The sequence below is a fragment of the Cervus elaphus genome, chromosome 22 (genome assembly GCF_910594005.1).
Source record: "Cervus elaphus chromosome 22, mCerEla1.1, whole genome shotgun sequence".
NCBI lineage: Eukaryota > Metazoa > Chordata > Mammalia > Artiodactyla > Cervidae > Cervus > Cervus elaphus.
In genome coordinates, this window is record NC_057836.1 from 15,634,760 (window position 1) to 15,646,083 (window position 11,324).

At 50.4% G+C, this 11,324-nt stretch overlaps 1 protein-coding gene across 1 annotated transcript in view; it reads right to left on the bottom strand.

Annotated features, from left to right (window-relative positions):
• Positions 1-10,936, bottom strand: part of VWF (von Willebrand factor) — a 128,913-nt gene extending 117,977 nt beyond the window's left edge. Inside the window, exons 1-5 of the mRNA XM_043880888.1 lie at positions 10,713-10,936; positions 9,105-9,159; positions 7,440-7,604; positions 603-705; positions 125-333 (exon numbers count right to left, since the gene is read on the bottom strand). Of these exons, the coding sequence (XP_043736823.1) occupies positions 125-333; positions 603-705; positions 7,440-7,604; positions 9,105-9,159 (532 nt within the window). The 5' untranslated portion in view covers positions 10,713-10,936. The remainder of the gene's footprint in view (positions 1-124; positions 334-602; positions 706-7,439; positions 7,605-9,104; positions 9,160-10,712) is intronic.
• Positions 10,937-11,324: the final 388 nt, after the last annotated feature.

Genomic DNA, 11,324 nt, shown 5'->3' on the forward strand with positions numbered 1-11,324 from the left:
TTATGAGATAAATTGAGGTGAAGACTCAGGGAAGGTAGAACACCAGGGGAGGAGTTCTAGTGTAGGTTGGTGAGCAGGGTAACACAACCACGCCCTCAGGGAATGCTGTTCCAGAAAATCTAACCTTCTTGAGTCCTGAAATCATCTTCGGCGAAGATGTTAAAGTCACCGCACAGCCCACAGGTCTTGTTGAAGTGTCTTTCCGACAGCAGGATTTGGAAGTTCCCGCTGCCGTCGATCCTGGCCACAAAGCCATAAGCCTCGCTGGACAGCTTGTGGTACCCAGCCTCGGTTTCCAGGTACAGCCCTCTGGTGGCATAGGGCGTGGAGACGCTGGGGAGACAGGAGGAGCTCAGGAAGGGGCCATTTTCTGGGAGTCCCTCCACCCTTCAACCTGACCCTGCTCTGCAGGGTTCAGACTGCCATGCAGAGGAGCCTGGTCTCAGAGTCAGGATTCCCCACTCTCACCCACCCTTCTCACCTCCTCTGGGCACATGTACTTTCTCTCTCTGGGCCCCACTCCTTTGTCTGAAAAAACGAGGGGAGTACAAGGGGGATTCTCAGGGCCTCTTATAATTTGAACTTTCTGGGCTCCGACTTACTGCTGGCCCCCCTGCAGCACAGTACCGTTGACAAACACATGGATGTCGAAAAATTCCCCGAGGTACACAGAGAGACCCACTCTTCTACCATCTTGGAAGTCCCCTGAAAAAGAAAAGAATTATTTAAACTGGGTAGCAATTATTACCCCAAAAAGTGAATACATTTATTTATAACCATCATCTCTGTAATCTTATCTCAGTGGGAAACTCCCCCCAAAGAGTTAACAAATGGGCAACAGAAATCTCCCCCAAAATCTCATATGCTCATTCATCTTTCCACACATCTGGAAATATTTATTGAGTGCCTTCTGTATACAAAGCCCTCTAATAGTCTATTTCTTTAAAAGAAAATGTAAAATCCTAACTCCTTCCTTCTGGGAGTTTACAATCAAAGTATAGAGATAAAATTAAGCATGAGTCAAATACATTGCAAAGCAGTGAATCAAAGCCACCATGTGAGTTATTAGTGACGTGAACTCTGGGACGTGTTATTTAAAATGATCTCTTAGAAAGGGAACCCTCCTACACTGTTGGTGGGATTGTAAATTGGTGCAACTGCTATGGAAAATAGTATGACAATTACTCAAAAAACTCAAAATAGAGTTTCCATATGATCCGGTGATGCCACCCATAGGCATATATCCAGATAAAACTGTTTCAAAAAGATACATGCACCCCTATGCTCACAACAGCACTCTTCACAGTAACCAAGACATGGAAATAACCTAAATGTCCACCAGCAGAGGAATGGGTAAAGAAGACGTGATGCACACACATAATGGAACACTGCCGCTGCTGCTGCTCAGCCATAAAAACGAATGCAATGCCATTTGCCTCAACATGGATGGACCTAGAGATTATCATACTAAGTGAAATAAGTCAGGAAGAGAAAGACAAATACCGTATGATCTCACTTATATGGGGAATCTAAAATATGACACAAATGAACATACCTATGAAACATAATCAAGGACCTAGAGAACAGACTGGTGGTTGGCAAGGGGAAGGGGGTAGGAGAAGGTTGGATTGGAAGTTTGGGATTCCCAGATGCAAATTAGTATATATAGGATGAATAAACAACAAGGTCCTACTGTACAGCACGGGGAACTATATTCAATATCCTATGATAAACGTAATGGAAAAGAATATGAAAAAGAATGTGTGTGTGTGTGTATATGCATGTATAACTGAGTCACTTTGTTATACAGCAGTAACAAACACACCATTGTAATTCAAAAAAAGTGAAAGTGTTAGTCGCTTGGTCTTGTCCAACTCATTTGAGACCCCATGGACTGTAGCCCACCAGGCTTCTCTGTCCATGGCATTCTCCAGGCAAGAATACTGGAGTGGGTTGCCATTCCCTTCTCCAGGGGATCTTCTTAACCCAGGGATCGAATCTGGGTCTCCTGCTTTGCAGGCAGATTCTTTACTGTATGAGAAAATAAATTTTTAAAAAGTTTTTGCCCAGAAAGTAGAGTAAAAACACCAATGACTTCATGATCCAGTGTGCGCACACACACATTTCCCACGACATCCCTATCCTTACCAGAGCCATGAGCTCTGGTAATTTCTGATGTCTTCTATTCTTTTCTGTTTAAATTTTTTTAATGCTGGTGACGATAACATTTTATGGCCCATAATTTTTGACTCAGTTTGCAAAACATTGACCTAGACTGACTCCATTTTACAGATGGAGAGACTGAGGCCCAAGTGTACAACAGGTTTTCTCCACCTTGGCGCTGTTGACACTGGGGGCCAGATACTTCTTTGCTGTGGGGGCCACTCTGTGCATGTAGGTATTAGCAGCATCCCTGGCTTCTGCCCGTCAGATGCCACTAGCATCCACCCCCAGCTGTGACAACCCCAAATGCCTCCAGACTCCATGTCCTCTGGGGGGAAAATCACCCAGGTTGAGAACTACTAGTTGACATCACTAACCGCACCAGGCTTTCTGACTCCAAGTCCAAACCTCCCTTTGACACACAAATTTCTTAAGGGAGCATCTGAGCGCTCAGGGTTGTGAACCGCTAAAGCAGAGGAGAACCCTCCATCAGCCCTGATCCTTATTTGCCTCCTACTCTCCCAGCAGAACTCGGGAAGGACCCTGATGATGGGCAGCCATTAGAACGATGAACCATTAGAAACCGCCAGCGAGCCCAGCGCCAGGGGACACTCCCATGCCCTGCAGACCCACAGGTCTGCACTTCCTGTGTCTGCCAGAGGATGAGCAAGGTGTCCATCACAGGGGCGAGCCAGGGAAGCTCCCACTATACCCCATATCCTTTCTGGCCTCTTGAACTCAGAGACTGAGGATCTAAGTGAGGGAGCAAGACCTCCCCTGGGTGAGCGAGGAGCACCCCAGGAAGCTGAGTTCAACCCAAGTGCTGTCTCTGCCTTCCTAGTGTGGGGCTCACTGATCTGCATCTCTAACAAACACTCCGTCCTCCACTCTGTGACTCTGATGCAGGTGGACATGAGCCAAAAGCCGCACAACAGTGATCAGTGAGCAGTGACCTGGCCATGACGCCCTGATTAGAGACAGAGTCTCAGGCTGGGAGCTCACCCAGAACCTTGCAGGTTGTCCGTGACTCTTGGGGCTGCTATGGGAGCCAGGTCCCAGTGTGGGGGCCACCAGGACTCCCGAGGTCTCTCCCAGGTCCCCGTGCTGGCTGGCTAGGAACCTTGACCTGAGTCCCTGAATGGAGCCTGCTGGCCAGGAGCCAGCACCAGGTCAAAGAGCCTCCCCTTTGCACCAGGTGGCCTTGCATGCTCAGACACAAACACTTTACCCAGGATGTGGACAAGGTCCGCAGGAGAGGAACGGGAATTCGTGATTTGGAAGTGAGGAAACAGGATGTCATTGGAGAACAATGGAGCCCAGGCGTGGGGGAGGGCACCGCTGTGCCTGCAGGACTGAAGGGCAGCATCCACGGCTGCCAGGTTCCCTCCCCTGACCCGGCGACCCCCCTTCCCCGGAGCAGCCATGCCAGCCCACCCTACCCGACCCAGTTCCTCAGGTTGCCCGTGTCCTGCCAACACCCACCCTCCCCATCCAAAACAGACAAAGTAGCCGCCCATTTTCTCCGATGTTATATAATAGCAGCACAATTTGGGGTGAGAATTAAACCAATCTACATTGAAATGTGATTGATTCGTAGCCTGACTTAGGCCAATTACCCACCAGAAAATTGACGCTTGACAAGAGCAAGTTGATAAAAGAAGAACAACACAGAGAGGGTATTCCATGGTGATGCTTTGAACATAGAGAGGCCTAATTCAGCCCGTCCATTCCTCCTGGCCCCTGAAGCCCAAAGAAGGACAGCCAGAGAGGCCAGACTTCTGACACCACCCCGCATAGATGTACAGAGGGGAGGTCAGCGTCACCTTGACCTTGAGAGATGGGCCCCCAAGTGCTCACAGTGCGTTTACGATAATGTGGGTGGAATTCAAGGGCACAGTACAAGTGAAATATGGCAGATGGAGAAAGACAAAAGCTGTACAATCTCACATGTGGACACTTTAAAACAAAATAAGCACACTGTGACTTTCAAGGTAGAGAAATCCACTGAGATAAACACTGGGACCACTTGAGGAGGAAGGGCCTGGGCCCTCAGCTTCCTGGGGAAGGTGACTGGGTGCTTTTCTCTCTGCTGCTGCCTCTGAACCAAGGTAGGTGCTCAGAGTTCAGAGTCCAGGATGACTTCCTCAATTCATCATGCCCTAGGGACGCCTCCAGTCCTTCTCACCAACTGCCTGGTGACCATGGCCAAGGCCACCCTGCTTCCTGCCTCTCTCCCTTCCAGGATCACCTTGGCTAAGAACCGATTTCCTCCTGACCCTCCCTGTGGAGGCTCTGCACTAGCCCCTCATTGCCTGCTACCCTGGGCCAAGGCTGGGGGACCCCAATAACGTGTTTTAACCAGCCTACAGGTGAGCCTGATGGGGCCCACAGCTCCCACCACACTGATCCCCCCCAAACTGGGGTGCATGGCACCAAATTTACCCCTTTCAGACTCTCGCCTTTATTCCTGCTGTCCCCACTACACGTGACACCTTCCTTATCCTGTCTGCCCAAGCAAACCCCCTCCCCAAGGCCTTGCACACCTTGCTGTTCATGAAACCTGCTCTTGTATACAATAGAGAACCATGCTTTGTGCAACCCCCCCTTTGGTGTTGACAGAGACCGTAGGGAGCTAAGGAAACAAAGACGAGTGTGACGTGGTCCTTGCCCTTGAGAGATTCATGGAACAGTAGGGAAAATGGCATTCCAGTGAAGTTCAGACCACTGAAGCCACACTGGGAAAGGTTTTCCAGTAGAGGCAGGGCCAGAAGGGGGCCGCCAGAGAAGCAGGAGAACCCAGGGGACATCCCTGATGGACCAGTGGCTGAGACTCTGCGCTTCCACTGCAGAGCGTGAGGGTTCAATCCCTGGCTGGGGAACTAGAATCCATGTTGTTGTTTTTCACTCACTAAGTCTTGTCCGATTCTTTGTGAGCCCATGGACTACAGCACGCCAGGCTTCCCTGCCCTTCACTGTCCCCCAGAGCTTGCTCAAACTCATGTCCATTGAGTCAGTGATGCCATCCAACCATCTCGTCCTCTATCAGCCTTTTCTTCTCCTTCCCTCAATCTTTCTCAGCATCAGGGTCTTTTCAAATGAGTTGGCTCTTGGCATCAGGTGGTCAAAGTATTGGAGTTCAGCTTCAGCATCAGTCCTCCCAATGAATATTCAGGGTTGATTTCCTTTAGGATTGATTTGTTTGATCTCCTTGCAGTCCAAAGGGCTCTCAAGAGTCTTCTTCAGCACCAGAGTTCAAAAGCATCCATTCTTTGGTGCTCAGCCTTCTTTAGGTCCAACTCTCACATCCATACATGACTACTGGAAAAGCCATAGCTTTCACCACATGGACACTGGTCAGCAAAGTGATGTCTCTGCTTTGTAATATACTGTCTAGGTTTGCCATAGCTTTCCTTCCAAGAAGCATCTTTTAATTTCATGAGTGCAGTCACCCTTCTCCAGGGGAATCTTCCCAACCCAGGGATCAAACCTAGTCTCCTGCATGGCAGGCAAATTCTTTACCATCTGAGCTGCCGGGGAAGCTCACATGCCTCCTGCGTAGTATAGCCAATAATTAATTAATTAACTAATTTTTTTTAAAAAAATGAAGCAGGAGAGCCCAGAGCTAGGACCAGCTGTCAGTTCACTCAGCAGCCAAGCCAAGCCTCACCCAATGCTGGCACACAGACGTACTGCGGCTGTCGTCCCAACTGATGGAGTTAACACCACAAGGGCCCTGAGTCTGCCTCTCATGTGAGGTCTGTGTGTTGGCCAAAATGTTCTCCTTGATCAAGTCTCCTTGACCACACCTGCCTCAGGCTTTTCTGAGCCCTCTGCTTGGTTAGGTCCCCACCTAGACTCTATCCTTGGCCTGCTTGGTCCAGTTTTAGCAAGAATCCTGTAGGTTCATTTAGCAAGAATCCCCTGCCCTCAATATCCAATTATATTCCTCATAGCCCACCCTGCACATCGCATCACCCTGGCCTGCCTTCAGCAAGAACCCTGTCAAGTTAGTTTAGCCAGACTCCCCATGACCCTTGATGTTTCCTCTTAGTAATTTACCATCCTGGGACTTCCCTGTTGGTCCAGTGGTTAAGAATCCAACTTCAAATGGAGGGGAAGTGGGTTCCATCCTTGATCAGGGAACTAAGGTCTCACATGCCATGGAGCAACTAAGCTTAAGTGCCATAACTAGAGAGAAATCTGCGCACCGCAATGAAGACCCCGCAGGCCACAACTAAGACCCAACGCAGCTGAATAAATAAGTAATCTAAATAAATATTTTTAAAAATTTCTATCCAGCCACCCATACCTGGCTCCTTGGCTATAAATCCCCACTCATCCTTGTTATATTCTTTCCTCTATTGCAAAACCCCCATTGCAGTGGTCCGCCCCCCTGTGTAAAGTCTCCCTCTCTGTCCTTAAAACAATTGCCACAAAAATTTTGCTGTGACAGTGTGGGTCTGTCTATTGCCATTTCCCCTTCTACCTGTGCTGCCTCGCCACGGCTAAGGACTTCACCTTTGCTGGGTTTCACATGATCGCTCTCACTACCACACACATCTTGTGAACTGTTAGAGTGTGAAGCTCACCAAATTGCAATGTCCCATCGCTGCCTCCGGCCCCACTCCCAGCCCTGGACAATGCCCTCTCTCCTTAATACAGGAGCAAGGTCCTTCCTGACACGCCCAGGATCAAAGTCCAGCTCTTCCTTTCTTACCTGTCAGCCCTTGGGAGGATCATCGACCTCCTTGGGCTTCAACTCTTCACATGTGAAACTGGGGTGACTGCCTGCCCCCCAATCTCAGAGCTGCCTCGGGGGAGCAGAGGTAACACAGGCATGGTACCAGCCCTTTGCCAGGAACACAGATGTTCCACATCAGCTGATACTCTGACCTCCAGCAGGAACCGGCAACCTTCCTTCCCTTTTCTACAGGCTTGGGCTCTTACAAACCACTTTCTGGGTCATCATTTCTCTTGATGCTTCAGGGCTTCCAGAGTATTGCCTGGACCCAAAGCAATGGACCCAAACACTGGAGAAGCACGAAGACTCTCTCCATCCACAAGGCTCCCACAGGAAGAGACCCAGGGAGAAGTCAAGGGAATCCCTATGTCATGGAGAGGTCATTCCCCACCATGATCTTGGCTCAGCACTATCATAAGAATGGGAAACCTCAACCCCCAACCTGACAGCCCCCGCCTGCCAAGGCTGAGCTAGGCTGCCCCCACTCCTGCCCACCCCCTTGCTCTGAATTCCCCCCATTAGGGCAAGGACTCACCTACGACTGAGAAGGCGTGTGTCTTGCAGTCCCCTGCCAGGAGGTAACTGCAGTCTCCTGCGAAGCTGTACATGCTCTCATCAAAGGTGTTGATGAAGTCAGTTCCGAAGAGGCTGCACCGGGCCATCGATGGCTTGCCCAGAGCCCCTTCTCCACAGAGGGCCCCTGGAGGGAAAGGCCACACGTGAGTACAGCAGTTACCAACAGCTCAAACCACTGCAGCCCGGGAGAAATGAGGCTGCAGCCGTCAGAAATCAGGCTACGGGGAAGGACTTTACATCTTAAACGACACTAAAACTGTTGCTTTCAGCCCCCAAGAATTACCCAGGACTCCCCAATAATGGAAGAACTGCTTTTCAGGAAATCGATTCGTTTTAATGATAGATGATTTGAAATGTATACTGCATGCTCCTCAGAGAAAATTTGGAAAATATTGAAGAAGAATAAAAAAGGAAGTTAAAATCATCTCCAACCAACATTCAGCAGTAACTAGAGTTGACATTTTAGGCAAAGTGTTTGCCTTTTATTTCTATATTACTGTGTATAAACAATTACAGTTTTTTTTTGCAAATTTGTCAGCAAACTGAGCAAACTACTTATAACCTGTTTATCTAAAAAAAAAATAATAATAAATGACCTGTTTATTTCTCAATATATTATGAAGAATTTACCATGTCATACTTCCAAAACATGATTTTTGGTGGGCTGTACTGTACCTTGCATTGAAATGAATTTGGTATAGGTTCTAACATTTTCCAGTTTTCTGGTGTGTAAATAGATTGTAATGAGTGTCCTTTAATCTACTGGTATATCTTGAATATTTTAAATTCTAAATAGATCAATAGATTGGTGTGCCTGACCCATAGAACCTATGAAATGTTAACCCCTGCAAGATCATATGCTGACACTTGCCAACTTCACCTCACAGCATATGTGCGTATGTGTGTGTGTCGGCAGGTAGGAAATCACAGCATCCTCTGGCCCAGGACCCTCCTACTAGGGTTAGGGTTACAGTTAACAGGAAGATGCAGGATGACAAAAGTACATCTGCCCCTGTGGGCAGCGGGTCGGATGCTGCTGACCCAGTTTTCTAAGTGGAGACGAGGGTGAGACCAGGATCAGGAAAAGGTCGCGTTTGCCATTCATAGACTCAGCATCTCAGTGAGGGAAGAAAGGCAGTGTCTACAGTGGAGGAGAGCTGGCCTGAGACCCAGGAGAACTGACCTCTGATCTTGGTTCTGTGTGACTTTAGAGCAGTCATTTTTCCTCTCTGATCCTCGGTCTCTTCATCGCTACTATGGGATGTGCAGCTGCACAAATAAATGAGCCCCACCATCCTCTCAAAAACTAATAATCTACCCAAGTCTTGGGTTCCTTTTCCCCATCCTCCATCCCCATCCTAAAGGACTGTTCTGTGTGGCCCTGGTGCTTCTTAATTCCCCAATCAGAGAAGACACGTGCAGGCACCAACTCCTTGAGAAACACACATCAGGGGCGGTGGGCTCTGCAGAACCTTCATAAGAGAAATTAACCAGGTACCAGTGACTCCACAGACCCAACAGGAGCTGAACATAGGGCCGGACACACAGGTGTGCTCCAGACACACCTGCTGATCCCTGGCAGGGCGTGGTTCCCAGTGGCCCGAGGCAGTACCATGGGACCTACCTGGCAAGGTGAGGGCCACAGCAAGCAGCAGCCTTGCAAGCCTGGTGGGAAACATCTGCGGAGAAGTGGGAGAGGTGAGTGGCTACTGGTCTGTGCTACTGGCCACGCGTGAAGTGGGGAGAATTTTTTAAGCAAGAGAAAAGAATGACCCTCATTTCCCCCTTAAACATAGACTGTGCTCAGATGCATACAGTCATGTCCAACTCTTTGGGACCCCATGGACTGTAGCTTGCCAGCTTCCTCTGTCCATGGAATTCTCCAGGCAAGAATACTGGAGTGGATAGCCATTTCCTCCTCCAGGGGATCTTCCCCACCCAGGGATCGAACCCACATCTCCTGCACTACAGGTGGGTTCTTTACTGCTGAGCCATTGGGAAGGACCTAAACATGGACTGCTGGTCCCCCCCCCAAAAAGCAGGCCCAAGAGTATTAATCACTGGGTCAGGACCCCAGACATCCTTCACCAAACAGGGGTCCCTGTGGCACACCAAGAGGAAAGGTCTGCCTTGACCCCCGCCAGCCTGACCCCCATCATTCCCTGATCCTTCAGCAGCTCAGAGCAGGGAGCAGCTCATTCCCTCCTCCTCCTCATCTTTCCACACTTGGCAGCAAGCTGGAGAAGAGGATACGACTGAAGTGACTTAGCACACACCTAAGCAATCCACAAGGTACACGAACTTCCTCTCTCATCCCTACCCCAGCACCTAGCACAATGCCCAGCACCCAGGAGGTGTTTAGGAAAAATCTACTGAGTTGATCTGGTAAGTGGACAGGAGTCCAGCAGCCCTGGGTGGCGGGCAAGGTTCCCAGAGGTGTGACTCCCCCTCTCCAAGAAAGGGACCACTGACCTTGGCTGGCTGAGCACACCCTGAGTCCCTCAGGGCTCCAACCACATCTGTCTCCTCTGGAAAAGCAGCTAAATTAAGTGCAGGGTCTCCCATTTGGCCTTCTCTAATGGCTCAGATGGTAAAGAGTCTGCCTGCAATGTAGGAGACCTGGATTGGATCCCTGAGTCAGGAAGATCTCCTGGAGAAGGAAATGGCAACCCACTCTGGTATTCTTGCCTGGACAATCCCGTGGACAGAGAAGCCTGGCAGGCTACAATCCACGGGGTCACAGAGAGTTGGACACGACTGAGAGACTAACACTTTTCTGTCATCTGACATTCCCTGGGCAGGGGGTGGCGGGGTGGGGGGTGTCCTTTCCCACACACTGTCCCATCTGACCAAACAAAGGAGACGTAAACCCGATCCATATATAACTCTTCTGGGGAAGGAACACTCTGATGTCCCATACGGCCAAGCCTTGGTCTCAGCCATACACACAGGTACATCAGGCTGCTTCTGGAAGGTACCCAGAGGTGAGGGTAGGGCTTGTCTCTTCCTGTCTGGTCAAGCATTACAAGCAGTAAAGCCCAGACAGGAGCAGAAGCAGTCACAGAACCCCCAGAGGAAGGTGGAGAAGACGGCATTAGGAGGGTCCTTGGCTGTGAATCACCCCTGCACACTAGTCCCCGGAAGGAGAACCCCAGGTCCCCTGGGCGGGGGTTGGGGGGTCAGTCCTGCATCTCCTTCCACAGTGAGCCAACCCTCCTCCCAAAGCCCGTACCTTCCCCTGCGGAAGGGGGTGCAGGTGTCTCCAAGGAAGCTCAGCCTCCACAGTCCTGCCGCCAGCCCTAGGCCATGCTCTCCAGGAACTTCTGCGGCTTTGGACTGCCTTGCTGGTGAGTGATCCCCAGGCCGTGGACGCCCTGTGGCGAGGGGAGATAAAGCCCAAATCGTGACGTCTGCGGTCACACCCCCCCCCCCTTTTCCCACCACAGTAGCTGTGAGCAGCCACAACAGGAGACAGGCCTCCTCCTAATGACCCAGAGGAAACAATGGACGGAAATGGTACTAGAAACACCTCCAAGGCGATAAGGCTTTGAACAGTTTGGTGGGACGCCTCTTAGGCTCTGCCCCAATGAGCCTCCTGGCCCTCCAGGGCCCCCCACACAGGCCCTGATCCTTCCATAGGCAGCACCCCACAAACCGGAGGACCAGGGAGGCTGGCTGTCCCAGGCAGGCCGGCCCAGGCTGGGGAGGAACCCAGGCCAGAGCAACAGAGCTTCTGGATCCAGTCTCCAGGGCCAGACTCCAGGGGAGTTTGGAGAAACACCTCCACCTAAGCCAGCTGAGCAACTGTGTTTAGAGTAAGGAGGGAGCTGGTGCTTCCTGCCCC